This window comes from Chenopodium quinoa, unplaced genomic scaffold, assembly GCF_001683475.1.
Source record: "Chenopodium quinoa cultivar QQ74 unplaced genomic scaffold, ASM168347v1, whole genome shotgun sequence".
NCBI lineage: Eukaryota > Viridiplantae > Streptophyta > Magnoliopsida > Caryophyllales > Amaranthaceae > Chenopodium > Chenopodium quinoa.
In genome coordinates, this window is record NW_018742214.1 from 87553 (window position 1) to 110825 (window position 23273).

Here is a 23273-nt window from a genome sequence, read left to right on the forward strand (position 1 = left end):
ATAGGAGTTATTTAGTTTTTGACGAGCAAGCTCCAGTTACTCATCCTGAGTAACTAATAAATTTGTTACTCAAGTGGCATATATTGTAATTTTACACAAATTTTTTTTATTATTAATTTTTTTGTGTTTTAAAAAAAACCTTCGTCTTCTTGAGAACGTTGAGTGCGCTTCAGGGCTTCACCACCACCACCAGTTTGCGCTTCACCACCAACCCACGATCTCTGATCTTCTTCCCCGTTGTCTCCCTTTTCTTCTTCCTTCCTCGATAACAATGGCTTCAAGCCCTAAACACCGCTTCGGAACAAAACGAAACCCTAGGAACAAATAGTTTTATTTAGGGCCATATCAACCCCTTAGGGCTAGCATCTTGTTCCGGCGGAGGTGTTACTCTTGCGGGGGATAGGAGGAAGAACGGTGGAGAAGAAGAAGGGTACTGTTGTGGGAGAATGGAGGAAGAAGGAGGGTGTTGTTGAGGATGGAAGGAACTCATCCATTGCTATGAAATATGTTGTGGACGTTTTTACCCCCAACTTAAAAGCACGAAATTACATCTGTGCCCCTTGAATTACATTTGTTGTTACTCAGGATGAGTAACTTGTATTTTCCCGTTTTTGACACCCCTGACAATAAGGAATGATTTGAATCAAATACAAATTCTAACACTAAACTCATTATTGTGTTTACATCAGGCTTAAAATTCTAACACTAAACCCATTATTGTGTTTACCGACTTGTATAATCTAGTAACATACTCTTCTTCAAGGTGATGGTCAAGGAGATATAAATTACTTGTGGTTGATTCAGCAGATTCAAAAACTTGGTTCGATTTTGCAACATTGCAACATGCACAAAGCTGATAGACAACATGTTCAATTGCGGGAGAAGCTGCAATACATTAAATTTGCCTTATAAGTAATATGTAATACTTCTCCCGTTCTTGTAATATTGCACTACTTGCCTTTTTAAGAAATTTCACAAATATTGTATCATTTCCCCTTTAGGAAAAAAAAAATTATCTGTGTTCACACTACAAATATCCAGCGTACTCTTACTTTTTCACACTTACTTTTTTTTTTACACTACCTCCGTTAACTTTTATTTGCAACTTTGGGGTATTTTTTGTGAGACATAAAATATTCCAAAGTTGCAAATAAAAGTTAACGGAGATAGTATAAGAATTTCACACTTACTTTTTAGCTTATCAATACGTCACATGGGCAATTTAGTATTTTTACCTTTCTCTCTCCTACTCTTTTCCACTAACAAAATATTTGTACCAACCCGTATGGTACAATAATAAAAAAAAACGGAGAAAGTATATGATTTGTTTCAACCCTTGTAAAACAAAAATGAAATAACATTTTCTACAAGAGTTAGTTGTCTGACAAACATTATATTGGGTGTCTCCACTCTCCACTAGTAATTCATGAAAGTAAGTATATAATTTATACAAGTATAGCTAAATAGGATCTTAGGTGATTAATATTGTGAAAATTTAACACTTAATATATCTTATTGAAAACAATGGTTGATCTTAATTTTTCAAAGCCTATACCCGTATCAATAGCAGTGAAAAAACAACAAAACGTACAAAAATAATTAAAAAAAATAAAAATAAAAAGTTTATATAGAGGTAGCTTAATTAAGCTTTATTAGTTTCTCCTTAAAGACGAAACAATGAAAACAAAATGGGTTCTAGTCGAGATGATCATGTGGTCTAATAGACATAAACATAGCAGCAAACTGAAGGAGTCTTTTCTCAGTATCTCCACTATGAGAGACTACATGAGTCCCTGAACCTCTTGTTCTCTTCATATAACGCCGCCAAGCAAACTGTATGTTTACTGCTGCCCAAGTTCTCCAGTTAGAAGAATGGTACCTTAAGGTCCGTCTTAGGCTATCATTGGCAAACTTATAACGGAAGTGCTCGGTGATGTAACGTAGGTCATATGCATCAAGTCCAAAAGCTTCAGTCGATTCAAGACAAATAAATGTTGCTGAGGAAGCTGGTAGTCGATGTAAAAATGGTCTTCGAAGGCTCCAAGATAAGAGCTCATCACCAAGGAACGCTCCTGGTTGCAGCGTGTCTGTTGCAACTAGGCCTTTGCTTAGGTTTTGGTTGCTTTTTATTTTTCCACGAACGATGAACACCATCCTCTGAACTGGATCTCCTTCCGTCATGATCTAGTTAAAAAAGGGTGTGCTTACAGTGTCATTAGAAGTGCAAACGTTGCAATATTAAAAGAACGGAAGAAATATATACCTTTTCCTCTTGACAGTATATTAATGGTTTGACTCTGTCACAGATATTGTCAAGGATAAGATCATCCAAACAATGAAATAGTGGAACCTGCAAGATAATGTTATAACCAAAGAAGATAAAATTATCATTTGAAACACAAATGATCATATAAACTTTGCAAGTAGTTGGATTTTAAATGAGTATATCACCTTTTTTATGAGGTCAAGGCAAAGATAACGCTTGATATCACGCCGGAGCCCCTCAGGTAGGTCTTTGATCAACTCCATTTCATCAACTCCTCCTGTAGTCAGCCAACTCTGACGTTCAAAATGACTAACTCTACGCCTTAAACGAGATGGTAGCTGTCTTCGCCTCATCCACCATTCCATATCTCGACACCTTAATTGCATTTTTCTCTTCTTTGCCATTACAGTATGCAAGAATACCTTTTGGAATGTCACATACTTGGTAAGTAGGAAAAAATAAAAAATAAAAACAGAGTTTTGCAACTTGATTGAAGAAACATTAGCTATAAGTTACCTGAATGTTTCCAATCAATAAGGTGAAAAGCATTAAGCCACCAAGCACAAGACACATACAAAATAATACTTCGGCCCATTGGCTTGTTGGAGTTAAATTGTTGCCAAAAGTACTGAAACAATACAATACAAATCTTCAACACTCTAAATATCATTTACTATATCAAATAGTAGTTATTTTGTGACATAAGTACTATTGAGTTAATGATTTTTTGAGCTAATGCATACCTCAACTGGAATAAACCCCATGATATGGGGTAAAGGATCTTAATAATAACAGCGTTACTAGATATGACAGGAATAGCAGAGCTGTAAATTCCATAGCTGAAAGGTCCGTTATCATCCAAACAAAAGGACATCATGTTGTTCACAGTGGAGTTAGCATTGCATCTTTCTATTGTACTTGGTCGCTGAAAAAACTGGTAACAAATTCCCTTTGAGCACGACAAAGACATGTTACAGTTCCCATGTCTGTTACATTGCTGTGACAGACAAGATGCAACGCGCTGTATTGCAAGAACATACCAACATCCTCCTACAACCTTCACACCACACAAATTGATTATAGTCGAGACAAATTGATTAATCAGTAAAAGTTCTTAAGTTTATGTAGAAATTAGTCTATTTAGAAGACGACTTACATGAGAAGCAATGAAATAGGCAATGAGATTAAGTCCAAATCCCCACCAAATGGTTCCAAAGATATATCCAGTGACCTTTTGCATTTTCCTCATTAAGTAAATGCTATGGTGAACTTTGGGTAGAAATTGGAATAGAAAAATAAGCAGCAATATCGTCATCAAAATCTGTATTCGATCTTGTCTTAGTAACATTGGCACAATAGACCAGAATACAATCTGCAAATCAGCATAAACAAAAAAATAATCTTTATAAGCTGATTAGTAAATCCTTAATTAGTTCCTATGATGCTAATTTAGCCCTACTCGATCATTATGTAAGAATTCTATAGGGTATTCCTTATGCTATGTTCAGTTCCATTTTTTAAAGTTGATAATAATTTATTTTAGAAATAATCATACCAGATCAGATAAGATCTCGTGATTTTAGGGAATGAGTCATAATGGCAATACAATATCAATCAATTACAGGTTAAATGTGAGGGATTTGAACTTGCTACCTATGAGGCTAATTTAGCCCTAATCATTCTAATCATTATGTAAAAATTCATAGAGTATTCCTTATGTTATGTTCAGTTCAATTTTTTTAAGTTGAAAATAGTTTATTTTAGAAATAATCATATCAGATAAGATCTTGTGTTTTTAGGGAATGAATCCCAAGGGCAATACAGTATCAATCAATTACAAATAAAAGGTGAGGGATTTGAACCTGCGACCTAATGTACACAGACCGTTAATCTTTACTAGTAAAACCAATTTCGTTAAGTTTCACATGGTTACTGAAACTGTAGAACCAATTTCCCAAGTTTCACATGGTAATCTGAATTGCTGAAATTTGTCTAACCAAAGTAATACAATGGTAAATTTAACAGTAAGACAAGCTGAAAACTGATTTTCAAGGTTGTTTTAAACAAAGATACCCGTTCAAATGGGCCATATACATGTCATCTGAAGTCACTGTCAACCCATTATATTAGGTAGGAAACAAAAGAACCTTACACTACACCCCTTTCACTATTTCAGTCCGTTACTCTTCATATACATCAATAATGGATTCATTGATTGTGCACATAAATTTCTTACTCGTATGATTTTGTTTTGCATTAGATTTAATGTGATTTTCCTTTAGCATTAAATTTCATATAATATGATTTTCTTTTGCGTAACATTTCATAGGGTAATGTGAAGGTAACAAATATGATATACAATCTATGCATTTTTCTTATTCTATATATTTGTTGAATTACGTGTTTTCGAAGGTTCTGAATGAGATATTTCACGTAGTTATGTAGCTTTGCTTAATCTATACTTGTTAGACATATGAGATATCGATACTCCTCTACTCTTGAAAGTTCAACTCAATTAATATATATACACTCTTGTTTTATGAAAATACGGTAAAAGGATATGTGTATTACAAGATGAAGTTGGATAAAGTAAGAAAAAGTATTTGAAGAATTAGATGGATGTAAAAGAATAAATAAGATCACTAAAGTAAAAAATGTTGAGTAAAATGAAAGTGACAGTGTGATATGGTAATATGAGATTATTACCTAATAAAATTTATTCATTATTTTACTACCTCCGTTAACATTTACTTGCAATTTTGGAATATTTTATGTCTCTCAAATAATACCCTAAAGTTGCAAGTAAATGTTAACGGAGGGAGGTAGTATTACAGTATAAAAGTTGTAAGTAACATCTATGTTAATGAATAATAGGATGAGATAAGACAGTAAGACATACTAACAATAATCAAGGAAAATATACTTTAGACCCCACCAAATTTTTAAAGTTTCAAGTCGAGAAAGGTATATTTTCAATAATTCACACAGAAATTCAATTATTGAAAATGGTATGTTCGAAGTAATAATGCAGAATATATACAAATTTTTATGTGACTGCGGTTAGCTATTATGGGGATTGTTTCGTTAATATTATCAGAGCTACTCAATCAGTGTTACAGGGGTAATCGACAATATTATAAGGATATTACATGGGTTACTTTGGGTTGCTTGTCATTGTTATTAGGTTATTTTGTTCTTTTACCAGCAACTACATGGAGTGGTCAGCTGCACATAAAATACATTAAAGGTAGAAAGCCTAATTCTTTGTATAGTTTGAAGTCAAACTATGATTATTGAATCTTTTATTCTTTTATTTATTCTTAGCTTGTTATACCTAAATATTAATAAATAGACATTTAATTAAAAAATTCGAGTCACAAAATCATACCTGTGGAATTGGAAGTATAACATAAAGATCAAACCAGAAGCCTTTCAATGAATGTCCATAATGTGAAGCAATGGCACGTGCATCCCACACGAGTTTCCCACACCCAACAACGAGTGATTCCCTTGACACGTACGCAAGCCGGAATTGGAGCCACACGTGCCACAGGTGAATAACATCCACACACGTGCGAATGACAGTAACCACCGCTGCTAGAACCCCATCCATGTAAAGACATGATCCATCTCGCCCAATGGATAGAGCATAGAAGAAAACAGGATCAATGGCTAAGGCCACGGCCCGAGCGAGTAAGATGACACGGTTCCACCTTCGTACTCTTTCGCTCCTTGGGTCTAGTATCGGTCCAAACAAGCCAGTTGGCCATCTCTGGATGGAGCCACGCTTTCCCTTGGCCTGTTTGGACCGAGAACGTAATTCAGTTCGGGTTCGAATTGGATAAAGGGAGGACCCCGCAGAGGCCTCCCATTCAGGTTGACCAGCTCGATCACAACTAGTGGAGTGGAATACGGGAACCCCGACTTGAGTGCATGCATAGCACTCAATTGCGGGGTTACTGCTCCAACTTCCACTAGTACTAGTATCATCCTCATTACTACTACTACTATTACTATTACTATTACCATTATTACTTCCCTCTCCAGCTGCCGCACCCTCTTGGGCAGGCGGCGGCCCTTGTTTTTTCACCAACATCCGCCAAAACCTTGCAGTATCATAAAACAAATTAATTAATAATAAGACTTGAGATCAAATCTCGTCTACATATAATATATTAAAAAAAAAATCGAGTAAGATATACGTATTCGAGGAGGGAGGAGGGCATGGATGGAAATGAGGAACAATGAAAGATGAATAGAGAGAGATAGTAGTGTGAGTTTGGATGTTGTGTATTGAGGAAGGAGGGAGTGATATGAGTGTTGGTGTCGAGTAGTGAAGGTGGAAGCAAGTAAGGTTAGTATAGACGAAAGAGGGAACTGATTTACGGAACGTAAAGTGGGACCAATATTGCTGTGTAATTATGTTAATCTTATAGAATTTGACGAAAAATGTACGACTATTGACAGAATTATTACGCCTACTATTAGTCTCTTTATGTAGTTATATGTAACATATCATGCATGTGGTCCCCAAACCCCAATTGCAACGCAAAACCACGTTTCTTCGATGTACCATGGTCCCGCCACCTCAGTTATATAAACAAAATACCAACAAGATTAAAATTGTTAAAATTAACCAAGCTGTGCTAGGCCTAGTTGAAAATTTTGGTTTTTGTGTGAGGCTGTAGTAATAAATCCTATTTTATAAAGCTTTTAGTGGTGAGGATTTCCCTACTCTTAACACCTCCTCTTAAGGGACATTTTTTGTTGATCGGGATGAGTTTAAATATGTGAGCATCTGATTCGAATGAGCATTTGTCTACCTCAACAAAATAACATTATTAAAATAGTAAAATGTAGAGCAATAGCAGCCATATTATTTTCTAACCCAGCACATGAAAGAAAACAAAAAGATAATGTGGCATATGACATTGTTTCTGCACAAGATTTGTATTGAGTAACTATAGAGGTATTGAACGTTAAACTCGTTATTATTGGATTGGATTTAGGTTAAGCAATATTGAACCACTTTTTTTAATAGGAAAAATTGCTTCCATAATCCGAACTTTGCTCATCCGCCGAAATAATCCCAACTTCAGTTTATTATCTATCACTCTCAACTTTGGGGTATTAATTTTCGTTGCACCCAACAGGTCATCTAACCTGATTTAGTAGGTCACCTAGACACGTGTCAACACGTGATAAGTCCAAAAACAAAAGTTAAAAAAAAAAGGAAAAATACCCAGCCCCCCACCCTATCCTGGAAAACACCACGCCCCCACCCCCTACCCCGCCGGAAAAACCGCCCCTTCCCCGAAGACCCATCTCCCGCTACCGGAAACCGCTGCCCAGCCACCCCTTCCCTTCCCCCACCCCCGATAACCCCTCCCCAGCCCCGATAACACCCCTCCCTGGCCCCGATAACCCCTCCCCACCCCCCGATTACCCCTCCCCAGCCCCGAAAACCATCCCCAACCCCCGATAACCCTTCCCTAGCCACCGATAACCCCTCCCCACCCTCGAAATCGGTTAACCAAGCCACGAAATCGGCCACAAACGGCCGAAATCGGCCGGTTTAGGGTATTCAGCCCCAACATCGGCCATTTTCGGCCATTTTTGGCCAACAGTGGTGGTGGTTTGATGTACGGCGGTGGTGTTCGTGCGGTGGTGGGTGCTGCTGGGTTGTTCTTTTTTTTTTTTACATTTTTCTTTATTTTTTTTTTATTTTCTTTACTTTAATTTTTTTAATTTTCTTTATTTTTCTCAACTAATTACATATTGACACGTGTGCTAAAAAAAATCACAAAGGTTTACCTGCTTTACCGGTTGCAAGTCATTTGGGTGCAACGAAAATTAATTTTTAATAAGAAGTTGGGATTAATTTCGGCGGATGAGGCAAAGTTCAGATTAATGGGAGCAATTTTTCCTTTTTAATAAGAAGAATGATCCTGCACAAACCTCCACCTTCATATTTTTTTATAACGTTTTGTTGTATAAATTTCCCAAATAACACATGTAAGTGCCCCATATTGAGAAAAATAAAAGAGAGTTAAGCACTTTATAAGGCTAGAGGGCTACTCTTACTATTCCCATATGATTTTGGGATTGAACCCTTATTTGGACTTGTGAAATGAATTCTCTCTCTTGGTTACGGGTGCGGCCTAGACTTGTGTTTAACATGTATCGAGTCTATTAATTAGGTCAATTGGATAATCGTCCACACGTGGAATTAATTTGGATTTTCAAATTGCCAAGTTGTATAAGATCACTCTCACACTCATGGTCAAAAAATAAAGTGTCATTCTCTTTCTACTCAGTTTTTGGTCTTTTAAAGTGTATAAAAATACAACAAAATGAGTGTCCACTTAAAGAACAATAAATTATGAACATTTTTTATTTTTATTTTATTTTAAACTAGTTTTTGCCCCGTGCTATGCACGATTGCATAATAATAAGACTAGTAAATTATAAAAATAAAGTTAGTTTAAATTGAACTAATTAGAGTTGGACTGAAATGAACTGAAATGAAATTAAGCTGAAGTGAATAGGCCCTAAATGGAATGAGTTATATAACAATTATTTTTTTTAAAATTTGAATTCATTTAATATCTACCTTAAAACTCTTTTTTATTTTTGTTTTGATAAATTATTGTAACTTTTTATCACCATGCTATTGTTTAGGGGGGTTGGTGGAATTTTTTGTTGTTGTTAATGCGACACTTATACTTTTCAAAATTTCATAGTAACAAATCTTTTATTTTTTTTAATTAGTGTGTGGCCCGGGCTTTGCCCCGGATGATACTTTGAATGATTTCATTTTTATATTAGACGCTTTAAAAGACGGACTTCATAATTTTGAATTACGTGGTAAATTTGAAAACAATGACAACAATAACTCATTTTGGATTTTTTTGTTTTATATTACATTATTATACTTGTACTATATGTATTTATACATAAATGTGGAAACATAGATTATAATTTAATTATAGCTAAGATGGCAATGCATGTGGTTTTTATTCAATGAAGTTTAGGTTCGAATCTCTTTGCATGCATTTTTAATTTAATTTGGATAATTGAATGATGATGTGGCATAATGGTAGAGGTTATTGAATGATGATGTGGCGTAATACGGGTATAAAAAGGGGTACACGTGGCACATATACAAATTTATAAACACCTTTTAATATATAGCATAGATTATAAAAGGAAGTTATTTATATTTTTTTAAGAATTTAAGAGATAATTATCAATTTAAAGCAATATTCAATAGTACTAACAAACTTTTTTAAGAAGATAATAAAAAAGATGTAAAGAAAATAATAACAAATTTTGGGTGGGAAAATTTTTTCTAAGAATGTGACACATGTATTAAGGGATAATGCCGGTGATTACTTTAGTACAGTAGTATTGATATGTTAAATTGGTCAAAATAATATTTTTAAATTTAATTAGTGGGCTCCACTAATTACTGTAGCGTTTTAAAAGTATCATGGGGTTTAAGAATTTTCTAATTTTCCTCATGGGCATTGATTTTTTTTGCCCATGAGTAGGATGCATGTTTTTTTATTTTTACCTTGAATTTCTCTTTTTGGGCAATTTTTTGACTGAGTGAGACTCTAAGAGTGCTCAAGGAACTTGTAATTTTATTAAATTCTTAAAAACAGTAAGAGCATCTCCAATGGCAAATTATAAGATATTGTAGCTGGCCTTGCCACATCAGATTTTTAAACTACAATGGTTTTAAGCTACAAACTTCTCCATTAGTTGGCTACAACACTTTATAACTTGTCATATCAAACATTTGTTTTTTTTAATTATTTCTTTTTATGTTTGTTGGCTGTTAAAAATTTTGGATAATATAATAATTTTGCTAATATATCATACAGAATTCTTTTTTAAAAAAAATGAAAATAAGCTTTTTATGCTGAGCAACTCCAATGGTTGAAAAAGGGACTAGCTTGCATATATTAAAAATCTTAAGCTAGTAGCTACACCATTGTTGCACATCTTGTTGATTAGCTTTGGCAAGCAAATTAGCTTTGTAGAGCTAATTTGCTTAGCAAATATTTATTAGATAAAAAAAATTATTAATTTTAAAATAAAATAATTTACAACTAGCTTAACCATTGGAGCAACAAATAGCTTGAAGAGTTGCAGCTTAAGAAGATGATGTGGAATGCCAAGCTATTAAATAAATTAGCCAACCATTGAAGTTTTAGTAAATAAACTAGTTATTGGCCTAGGCGATGCCCCGGGTCATTATAAATTTTTACTTTAATCGAACTATATATATTTTGGCTTGTTTATCATTGAGAGCTTAAGTGGTGGTTTTTTTTTTTTTATTTAATATGATAGCTTAAGTAGTTTGTTGCTTGTATGAGTTGGTTTGATTATAACTATTCAAAAAAAAAAAAAAATTGGTTTGATTATAAAAATAATTTTTTTGCATTAAAATCATAAAAATATGATAAATCAAATCTTTATAAATTTGATGTCAAAATATATACTATTCCATAATGCACAAAAATCTTTCACTCTATGGCACAAAATAAAAATGGAGCAATATTTAATTTCTTACAAACTTTATTATTATGTAATTATTAAGGAGTTACAGTCCAATTCAAGAGAAAATGTCATGCATATGAAGAGTTTATCAATTAAACTAAACATTAATACATGAAAGTTAATGCATAAGGTTTTTCGATAATTAATGTTATGGTATGATTTGACGACGACACATCATATGCCAAATGGCAAAATTGTTGACACATGGCAAAACAACATGTCTTGCCATGAGTTTTAATATATATATTGATTGATAAATAAATAAGGGTTTGTTTGGCATTGCTGTGGTTTTCTGTTTTTTGATTTTTTTTTTTTTTTTGTTTTCTAAAAGTATATGATATGTGTCCCATAATGAATCAAAAATTATATAAACTTATTAAAATTATGATAAATTTGAAAACTGACAACAGAAAAGTGGAAACACCTTTTTCTTGATTCCTATTTTTGGTTTTTGGTTTTCAAAAAAACAGAAAATTGAAAACCAAAACTGATGCCAAACAAGCCCTAAGATTTTAATTTTATCAATAAAAATTAAATGTTGAGAAAGATAGTGATGACTAGGGATGACAACGGGTCGGATCTGGACCGGGTCCGGATGGACTCGGATCCAGATCCGTTTTTGTATGTAGGATCCAAATCCGACCTGGATCTGTCGGGTTTAGAAAATGAAGATCCGGATCCGTCGGGTCCAACAGATCCGGGTCCGGATTCGGGTCCAATATATTTTGCCTAATTTTTTGCAAAAAATGTAATTTTCGAGTCAAAAAATTTATTTCAAACTTACATTGTTGGTTATTAAGTTCAACCCCAAATTAACCAACTTATACACTTATATTTTGAATTAAAATTAAAAACAACAAAAAGATACGATGTTACAAATGAGCTAGTGAAAAAACAACGATGATGTATATAATATGAGCATCCAAAATTCATCTCTTGAAAGAGTTAATCTTTTTTTTTTTTGGTGCTTAGAGAGCCACAAGGGCGGGTGATGAGAATCGATCCCAAGATCTCTTGGAACTGGGAGGGGAGCTCTAACCAATTGAGCTATCCCTCACTCTCTTGAAAGAGTTAATCTTTATCATTACTAACATTATCAACATTTTTAATAAAGAAACAAACAATTTTAGTTTTTTTAATAGGAAAAATAAAAAAACGGGTCCACGGATCTGGATCCGAATCTAGGGCCCAGACCCATATCCTTTTTTGTCAGCAGGCCCAGATCCGACCCGGATCCGTCGGGTCCAAAATTTGAAGACCCAGATCCATGAAAAATGGATCTGGATCCACGGATCCGGGTCAGGTCCAGATCCATTGCCATCTCTAATGATGACCCCAAAGCAGCATATATCTTCTACTCCAATTTTTCAACATTTGCATGGAAAACCGTCACCCACACATAGACACATAGTAATTATCCAATTGATTTTATCTAATTTGTATTACTTTTTTTAAAAAAATAATAACAATAATTTGCTTCAATTTTTTTTCCAGGAAGTGTAGCTCAACAAAGCAAGTCTGCAATTATTGCTCCAATGGTTAAGAGCAATTCCAATGGTTGTAGCTAGGGACTTGCTTGTAAGTTTCAAAAGTCTCTAACTACTAGACTGACCATTGGAGCTAAAAAATACATTAGCTTGGCCAAGCAAATTAGCTTTTATATATATATATATATATATATATATATATATATAGGGGAGGGATCATGTGAGAACCCACCCCTTAGATGAGAACCCTCTTAAAATAAGAACCAATCTTACACCATCAATTTTGAGATTATGGATGGCTGAGATTAATTATCACTTTCCCATGCATTTTCTTGGGAACTCGCATTTCAGTCATTAGTACATGCTTTTTAATATTTTTTTTTCCTTATTTTCTGCATTGAAACACCGATTTATGTACTATAAAACCAAGAGATTCAGCCATTGAAGAGAGAGAAAATGGAAAATCTGGTTTCATTTTAATTTAGCCATTGAAGAGAGAGAAATGAAGGCAGATTTCAAATGAAGATTTCTCTCTCATAAAGAAATCTTTTGAAGCGATTTTTTTTTTTAATTTGATTATTTTTTTGTGCGGAATAAGCATACAAAATTTCATAATTTTTGGAGTTCGTTTGATATTTTTTTGGGTAGAATTTTCGAAGTAGTGCAAAAAAGGAGAAAATTTGGAAAGACGGATTTCAAATGAAGATTTCTCTCTCATAAAAAACCCTTTTTAAGCGATTCTTTTTTTGAATCTGCTTATTTGTTTGTTTAGAATAAGCATACAAAATTTCAGAATTTTTGGAGTTCGTTGGATATTTTTTTGGTAGAATTTTCGTAGTAGTGCAAAAAAAGAGCAAATCTGTATGTGGTACAATAGTTGAAAATTCTGGAACAACATATTTAAAATTCGAAAACTAGGGGCATATCATGTAATTGGAACACTAGTTCTTATATATGGAACAATATATAATATTTGTGGGACAATAATTTATATTTCTGGAACAATATAAATTGTATTGACAATAACGGGCATATCATCCAATTGGAACAATATTAATTACTTATTTTATTGTATTAAAGGAATAATTTTGAGATGTTTCAAAAGATGTTATTATTGTTTCAAAAAGACTTGTCGCTGTTTCAATTAAAAAATGTAATGTTACATTGAATTGTGGTTGTCAACGTTAAGTTAAAATGTAGTTGAAGTGTACGTTAATGATGTTTCATAAAATATATTAAGTGTTTCAATTTATAATATTAATGTTTCATATATATTATTGCTTGTTTCATATAGTTGGGTTATATATGAACTAGGTTTACTCTGATTTCTTGTACCTTATTAATGTTTAAAAAAACATACCTTATGTTTCATTTTATACTACTTATATTCCATAAAATATATGTATTGTTTCATATACTAATGATATTGTTTTATACATAATATAATATTTCATTCGGATATTATTTATATTGTTCCAGAAATATGAACTATTGTCCCATAAAACAATATCATTAATATATGAAATAATACATATATTTTATGGAACATTAGTAGTATAAAATGAAACATAAGGTATGTTTTTTGAAACATCAATAAGGTATAAGAAATCACAGTAAACCTAGTTCATATAGAACCCAAGTATATGAAACAAGCAATAATATATATGAAACATTAATATTATAAATTAAAACACTTGATATATTTTACGAAACATCATTACGTACACCAACTACACATAATGGATGACTGAGATTAATTATCACTTTTCCATGCATTTTCTTGGGAACACGCATTTCAGTCATTGGTACATGCTTTTTAATTTTCTTGGGAACACGCATTTCAATCATTGGTACATTTCACACATATGGTATGGAACAATGTATAATATTTATGGGACAATAGTTCATATTTCTGGAACAATATAAATAATATTCGAATGAAATATTATATGAAACATCAATGATTTTTATGTATAAAACAATATCATTAGTATATGAAACAATAAATATATTTTATGGAACATAAGTAGTATAAAATGAAACATAAGGTATGTTTTTTGAAACATCAATAAGGTATAAGAAATCACAGTAAACCTAGTTCATATAGAGCCCAACTATATGAAACAAGCAATAATATATATGAAACATTAATATTATAAATTGAAACACTTGATATATTTTACGAAACATCATTAACGTACACCAACTACACTTAATGGATGGCTGAGATTAATTATCAATTTCCCATGCATTTTCTTGGGAACACGCATTTCAGTCATTGGTACATGCTTTTTAATTTTCTTGGGAACATGCATTTCAGTCATTGGTACATTTCACACATATGGTATGTAACAATGTATAATATTTATGAGACAATAGTTCAAATTTCTGGAACAATATAAATAATATTCGAATGAAATATTATATGAAACATCAATGATTTTTATGTATAAAACAATATCATTAGTACATGAAACAACACATATATTTTATGGAACATAAGCACTATAAAATGAAACATAAGGTATATTTTTTGAAACATCAGATAAGGTATAAGAAATCACAGTACACCTAGTTCATATAGAGCCCAACTGTATGAAACAAGCAATAATATATATGAAACATTAATATTATAAATTGAAACACTTGATATATTTTACGAAACATCATTAACGACGTACACTTCAACTACATTTTAACGTAACGTGTTTCAATGCAATAAATAATAAAAAAACATGTAATAATGACAGCTTTTGGCAGATTTTGTGTCCTAATGCACAAAAATTAAAAAAAAAAATACAAACAATCATTACAATTAATGAAAGTGGCCCACGTGAATTCCCACTAATGAAACAATAAATCTGAACCATTCATCTAATAAAAATGAATGGTGTTAGATGAGTTCTCATTTTAAAATGGTTCTCACCTAAGCCATGGGTTCTCACATGATCCCATTTATATATATATATATATATATATATATATATATATATATATATATATATATATATATATATATATATATAAAAGAAATTAAATTTCTATGGCTAATTGAGAAAGTCAAGCTTATTTAATTAGCAACCTAGTAGATAACCATAGAGGTACAAAATAGCTATAAAGAAAGTTAGCTTGCAATCATATGTGACATGATAAACTAATTTAACAATTAGTTTACCATTGAAGTTGCTCTAAGCTTGCAAGCAAGTCCTTATACGGAGTAGTAAACCGGAGATGCTCTAAGACTTTTTTGGAAAAAAAAAAAAAGAGTAAAACTTCTTTGAGTGGTTTATCAAACTTTTTCCATAGTTTGTAATACTCTAATTCATTTTATTGAGCATATATGTCCAAAACAAAATTACAAAAACAACATTTTTCCAATACTACATTTAAGCTGATAATTCGTTCACTACTCGTGTTCTGTCTTCCCTAGATTATGCCATTGCAATCGATTTTGTTTTGGACGTTCAAAGTTTTATCCATTGAATTCGTTGAATGTGCCAGCAATATTGATGGTACTCGGTACTCCAATCAACAGAAATAATCAAGCTGCAACTCTGATGTCCCAAGCAAAGTAAAATGACGGGAAGTACATAACCTATATGCACTTAAACTGAATTTAACTGTTTGCAACTCAATGACTAACCAAACCAAAAGCAGGTACAAAAAAGAAATAATTAGCCAGGCTTGCTTAATCAGATTCTTTATCAGAAGATTTCGAGCTCATATCAGTACTGATAAAGATGGATGAAGTAAAAAAAACAAAATCCTCCTCAATGTGGAGGTACTGAACTCGAATCCGAAAGGACAAAATGGCTAATATTACAGGTGTACACTAAATTTTGCCTACTGATGCTCAGTGTGCTGTGAAAGAGGAAAGAAGATGAAACAGATGAACAAAATAGGTTCTATTCCTCCACTAGCAGATGCAACTCATTCATGCGTGTTTCAATAGCCCGGTCCCTTCAGAACAGAGCAGATTTCTAGTTGATGCAAACAAACAATATTAGATAAGGTTAGCTCTCTTTAGAAACCTTATTGTCCTGCAATAGTGCGGCCATATAGACTCCACGAAATCAAGGTACTTCTCAACAAACCACTCTTGAAACACCTTCCATTTCCTCATAGTAAACTCTTTATAGTCCAAGTTTTTAATGTAGACAAGTGGTTGCCAAAATCGAGCTCCGATATCTTCTTTAAGCTTTCCTTCAGCAATGTAATTCAATGATAATGAGAGGTAAGTCGGTAGGTTTATAATTACCTTGACAGATTGCTTGAAGGAGAAAACATATAGAGCAAAGATCCACCGTAGCAGCTTCACATACAGAGTGACAATCAGGGGACCTATGATCCACAAGGGGGTTAATTCTCTTGAAACTTGACTGCCATACTTCACATTTACGGCTAGATAGAGAGGAATGCTGCACAATATCAGAAAATTCACAACCAAAAAGAAATCCCGTAAGCATAATATATATAGTTTCCATGTAAAATTAAAAAGAGTACCAACTGTTGATTTAATATGAAACTCAGATAGATGAAAATAAAGTATCAAATTTGTCATGTTAGATTATCAACATCAAGACTCCTAGAAAGTTCATATTGGTACAATTTTTCAATTGCATTTGGATTTCATAAATATAAAAAGACTAAACAATCAAGGTCAAATGCCTCCCCTGGATTTCATATTTGCATCAGGTCTTCTAAAAATATTGCTCATACTTATGAAGTACTCCGTAATGATTTGAAAAAATCCAAGAAAATTCACAAACTAGTAAAGGTCAAATGACTAAATTTAACACCTACAAGGTCATATACTACCTCCGTTACATATTATGTGCAACGATTAGACATTTTTCCTCTCTACTTTATGTCAAATCGTTGCACATAATGTGTAACGGAGGTAGTATATTATTAATAACCTCCAAATAATGCCTCCATTTTTTTATTATTTTTTTATATATACATAGTAAAATCAATTCATTAATAAATAGTCATATGACATCAACAATAGTGATATGAATTTAACAAATACATAACTCGAATCAAATATTGTTTCCTTCAACACATTAGTCATCAAATTATAAAATCATTTGTCACAAAGAAGGGAATATTTACAACAACAACAGAAAAAATATAATAAAATAACAAAAATTTAAATTTAAATTAAAAAAAAAAGTTCCAACTATTGCAGATAATTACAAAGATTCAATCATGCATAAAAATATATTTTTAAAAATAAAACAAATAATTGAGCTAGGAATAACACTTTCCAATTCACTCAATAAGTGGATAATGGCTAATAGATGTGACGGCAAGGAAATCAATGTGAATAAGTTGACTCACACGTATCAATTTAGAAATTAGAATTATAAGAAAAGCACTCTCTACTTTGCAAGTTCTAGTAACTATAGCTTCTATGTACATACTTGTAACATTATTGACAATAACTTCCACAAAGAGCCTCCTCTCCTCGCTTGCCATATTGAGGCAATGTTCTCCGCATCTAAAATAATGAACTCTAATCTGAATCCCAGGTTTGGTCTCATCTAAGTTCTAACGTACCTCGATTTAATTTTTTCTAGTATGATTTAGTCTATTGACAATATTTATACACTATTACTATCTTCGTCTCTTTATATTTACATCATTTTGACTTTTTACGATATTCATATTCTAGCTTTGACCGAGTTTTATTACTAATACACAAAAATGTATAACATAATTTTAATTGTTGTCGGGCTTACCTCACAAATATTTTTTTCAAAAAAATTATATTAAAACATAATTAAAGTTATAAGTGGTCAAAGTAGTGTGAATTATATATATATATATAACCAAGTTATAATGAGAACCAAAGCTAAAATAAGAACTAGGAACTAATCTAGACCCTTAGATCATGTTAATCGGACAACTCACATGCTTCCCGTGTCATTAATGGCATTATTTTTGTAAAACTAAATAAAATAATTTCCAGTTTCATTTTTCAAAAGTACATGAAAATTTAGTGAAAGTAAATGAAATCAACCTTAAAGTAAATGAAATTGCCTTAAAAGTTAAAAAAACGGAAAAAAGTTTGAAAACAGCAAAATTACGAGAATGTCATTAATGAGAGCGGATGCAATGTGAGCCATGAGATCTGAGATTAGTTTTTAGTTCCTATTATTCACTTTGGTTCTCACATGATATATATATATATATATATATATATATATATATATATATATATATATATATATATATATATATATATATATATATATATATATAACCTTTTCCTTGACTCCTTGAGTATAGTATAGATTCAACTTAATTTGTATTTTCATATCTGAACTTTTGTAATTTTAATTATCACGGAATTAAAGATATTTAATAACTCATAATAAGCAAATGAAAATAAAAGCGTAGCTTAAAGGTACAATTTAGACATACTTTTGTCCCCAATTTCACCTTTCTAGTCCTACAAAACACACCTTATGCATATCTTCACTCCTTCCCTAATAGGATCATTATTTTTTCACATACAAATTTGGGTGCAAACTACAAAGGTCGATGGACTAACAAACAATGTAGTAGCAAAATGACCCACAATGAATGGTGACTTTAAAAGCTAAAATGCATAACAAGCATTCATTGAATCACTTCTACATACTGTAATGGTCTACCACAAAAAATTTAGTTTGTTGAGGAAACTGGAGCAACCAGTTTAGCAATAATGCTCATCAACTCAGCAACTCCAACTACATCAGTGTAATTTCCCCAAATCAATCAATCAAATCCTTAATCCCATAAGTGGGGTCGACTACATGAACCAAAAGAGATTACTCCATATAGTTATCCATAAAAATCTTCCTCCTCCATCCCTTACGATCAAATGTCTTGTTCTCATGCAAATCCATATACTTCATACCCTTCCTAACCTCCTCCCAACCAAGTCATTTTCGGTCTCCCTCGTTTAACCCCTCCATGGCCCAACTCTTCCACTTTTCGTACCGGGGCACCCTCGGGTCTCCATCTTACGTGCGCGAACAAATGCAGCTGATTTTCCCTTAGTTTGCTGCAATGTCTGCCACGCCCACTTTCTTGCGAATAACCTCATTTCTAATTGTATCTCTTAGAGTATTCCTATACATCCATCTTAACATGCGTATTTCCGTATTCTCCATCTTTTTAATGTGCTCTTTCTTAGAAGCCCAACATTTTGTGCCATAGAGCAACATTGGTCTTATGGCATGTAGAATTTTCCCATTTTTCCTTTAAGTGTAAAGGAATGCTTCGATCACATAACACTTCTGTGGCCGCTCTCCATTTAAGCCACCCCGACTTAATCATGTGGATCACGACTTGATCAATGTCACCAAAAATGTGATTTTCCCAAAAGCAAAGCAAAAACAATTAAACAACCTCCTAATACCAAGTTGTTGATATATATCATACACTACAAAGCACATCTAATTTACTTTTAGCACATAATAAGTGAAAAGATTTTGCCAGATAGAAAGGCTTTAAGTAAAAAGGCAAACCAATTAAAAGACTAGGGAATTTGATAGAAAACAGAAAGCTTCAAGCATAAGCTATATACTTACAATATTAGTAAGGGGACCATTATTGTTGCATCCAGTCCCAGAAAGTAGCACAAAACCACCTTTAGAGTCTCACCTCTTTCCTTCGACTTGGTTGCTGTTTGCTCAGTCAAATGGTCCGTTTGAGGTGGCTCTTCCAGGATACCATCTCCAGCTTCAACGGTTGCTCCTGTTCGCAGAAGACTCAACCATTTCAAGAATAATCCACGTATAGTCTGAGATTGAGATATTGTCTTGTCTGACTCTGATGCACAAGATACTGGCATGTCCTGTGCTGCGGGAGACACTTGTAAATTTTCCTCTCTTTCGTGCGGGAGGAAAGATATTTTGACTGAGCTATTGTGTGATATTGGTTTAATTGACGCATCTCTGGCTTTATCATTTTGAAAGTTTGCTTTGAAGGACGAAATCTGAAATGACTTCCCTTTAGCTTCATGTACAAATCTGGGTACTGGCCTGCAGCAGCAAACTTATCATAAACATAGGGGACCGTGGGAAGAAATCGACTTTGAAAGATGACCTACACAAGCCATATGAAATGTAACTAAAACTGAGCACTAAAAGACCTCAAAGTGATAAAAGTACTATGGAGCAGAGAAGTATCAAGTATTGGCAAAGATTTCCCTCCGATTTCAATAACTAATGCAAGGACAATGCCCAATGAGATTTAAACTTAAGCATCGAGCTTTAAAAAATTTCATAAGACAGAAAAAATTGAAAAGAATACTAATGAGTTAAAAGGTTATAGTAGAGCTAATATTTCAAGCTGATGTTTTGAACTCCTCACGTTCAAGCTTTTGGTCTCAAGCTTTTGGCAAGCATGACCAAAATCTTGTTCATTAACTAAATTGATTCAAGGCTTTCAAGCTCATTCACAGACATAACAAAATCCATGACATCTTAGTCAGTTGAGAAAACATTGGTTTGCAGAGGCTAAATTAGGGTGATAGTGTGATACATAAACATTTACAGTGTTTAACATATGGGATCCACCAACTAGAAATGAGTTTTTAAATTATCATTCAAGTTCATGTATATGTATGTGAGCGAGTTCTTAACCAATCTAGCAGATGAGTTATTCAAGAGTATATAACACATATACCAAACCTATAAATTTCATGTGCCTTTATAAATGATATGCTTTAAACTTTATAGCCTAGAAAAAAAAAAAAAAAAAAACCCAACAGCACATCCACATTATAGAATGGTACACAAAAGCTTGAAAGATTTACCCTGCATAACCAGGCTTGGGATTATCGCGCTATAGCCCAAAAGCAAAATTTCAACACTTTAGATTAAACACCAAATCTGAGTGGCTCTGTAGATTATTATGCAATTCCCCATTAAAACAAAAAAACAGAATATGTTCTCGCCTCTTGGTTTCGTTCGTTAATAAGTACAAACTACTCTGGTCTCTGGGTAAAATTTAAAATGTTAACAATTATAGCAGTAGACTTTAAACCCCTTCATTCACCATAATTTCCTTGAAAATACACATAGTTTTCTATGGAGTCAAGGGGGAATTCTCATGTACCAACATCACAAACAAGTAAAAGTGATAATAAAACAACAAATAACAATGAGGTCAATGCAACTTAAATGAATCAATAATTAATTAAAACAAGAGCATGACAATCACCTCAAAAGAAAAGCCGGCTTCAGCGATATACACCTATCGGTTCGTGAAATCATTTGAAACCGGACAATACTTTGCCTTAATCTTATTCCTTTGCTACATGATGAGTTTCTTAGCGAAACCGCAACCACAGCACCAGGCCCGTCCCTGAGGGGCGGCCGCCCTAAAATTTCCATTTTTATAGTTCCACCCTAACAATAAACAAAACCCTGCAACACATTAGCAACAAAATATGACTTAATCATTGAGTATATCATTTAAAATTATAAGCAACACATCAATAATCCCAACCCTAAAGTAAATTGATTACACTGACAATTAATTAAATCAACAAAACCCCAGATTGTCTTATTAATTCAATTTCAACAACATAAAACTTAATTATCTTTAAACATTTAGAAAACAAATTTGAGTTCTTGTAACTAATCAAGTGTTACCTGTATATGATGGGTTGCCAATACCATTTCATCTATGTTAAACAGCAAATCATTTACCCAATTTCACCTGTTGATAATAATAATTAAACCCCAATTAAAATTGGAAAACATAATCTTAAAAAAAATAAAATTAATAAAATTAAATTAAAAAAAAAAAAGATAAACTTCAATTAATTGATATTTCGATAAAAATTTCACGAAGTAATTACAAATTTAAAAAATAAAATTGAATGTAGTTGACAATTGAGAAGGGTACCTCAAGTTGTCGTCGGTCAGGCGGCCGGAGAGGGAAGAAGACGATTGGGTTTTGGTAAGCAAGAACAAGAAAGTTCGGTACTGAGGATTTGGATTAGGAACTTTGGAGGTGGATGGATAATATCCGTAACATTTCTTTAACGTTTATATTTTTATTTTATTTTTTTTTGAACAACTTAAATTTTTCCTACCAATTAAATTTATTTTTACTGTCTTCAAAATTAAAAAAATAAATAAATAAGTAAAACAATAAATTATTTTTACGAACTTTCTAAATTTTAATAATTATTATTATTAAACTGATTGCTTGTAATCTTAATTTGGACTATTCAGCGATCGAAGACCAGGACCGGACCGAAAACTAGAATTTTAAGAACCGAAAACCGGACCGATTAAGCTATGACCAAACTCGGACCGAACCAAAAGAATCGGTCCAAAACCCGGACCGGATAATTTTGGACCAATTTCAGAATTTTTTAAAAAAGAACTGTAATTTTTTTAATAATCTTATGGAAAACTCGAAAAAAGTAAAGGAAAATCTACACTTTAATGTCTTTCTTTTTTGTATATTTAGTACAAAAAAAAAACTCACAAATTTAAAGTTTTCAAAGCTTATTAAGGATAATCTTAATCATCATTTAAGGTTTCACGCATATTTTTAATAATAAAAAAAAATAAAAATTTCTCAACGGTAACCCCCAATCTATGCTACGCACCAATGGTAACCCCATTTTTTTGGATTATACTAAATGACACTATTAATCTTTTCTCTCCTAATGATGACATCAATGATGGTTTTTAAACATACTTCCTCCGTTCTTTTATTATTGCACCATAAGAGATTGACACAAATTTTTTGGTACTAGAAAAAAGGATGAGAGAGAAAGGTAGAAATACAAAGTTACCCATGTGATAGTATACACAAAATAAAATGTAAGTGTTGAAAAGCAAGGGTATATTAGGTATTTATAGTGTGAACACAAATAATTTTTTTCCTAAAATGGATATGGTGCAATATTTGTGAAACTTCCTTAAACGGCAAGT

General features: G+C 32.6%; 2 protein-coding genes across 4 annotated transcripts; both read right to left on the minus strand.

Annotated features, from left to right (window-relative positions):
• Positions 1-1534: 1534 nt before the first annotated feature.
• Positions 1535-6723, minus strand: LOC110734156 (cyclic nucleotide-gated ion channel 2-like). The gene is made up of 8 exons (XM_021914202.1): positions 6469-6723; positions 5655-6372; positions 3423-3638; positions 3010-3323; positions 2783-2894; positions 2452-2688; positions 2264-2350; positions 1535-2184 (listed from the first exon to the last, which is right to left on the minus strand). Exons 2-8 carry the CDS (start codon positions 6360-6362, stop codon positions 1696-1698), a joined length of 2163 nt encoding a protein of 720 aa, XP_021769894.1. The 5' UTR covers positions 6363-6372; positions 6469-6723; the 3' UTR covers positions 1535-1695.
• A 9260-nt stretch (positions 6724-15983) lies between these two features.
• Positions 15984-22442, minus strand: LOC110734164. 3 transcript variants are annotated; one of them, XM_021914219.1, is made up of 5 exons: positions 22231-22442; positions 21975-22041; positions 21541-21728; positions 19978-20357; positions 15984-16739 (listed from the first exon to the last, which is right to left on the minus strand). In XM_021914219.1, exons 2-5 carry the CDS (start codon positions 21999-22001, stop codon positions 16723-16725), a joined length of 612 nt encoding a protein of 203 aa, XP_021769911.1. In that variant the 5' UTR covers positions 22002-22041; positions 22231-22442; the 3' UTR covers positions 15984-16722. The 3 variants fall into 3 exon arrangements, with proteins under 3 accessions (XP_021769911.1, XP_021769902.1, XP_021769906.1); XM_021914210.1 differs by having other exon boundaries at positions 19905-20357; positions 22231-22437; XM_021914214.1 differs by having other exon boundaries at positions 19905-20357; positions 21541-21746; positions 22231-22437.
• Positions 22443-23273: the final 831 nt, after the last annotated feature.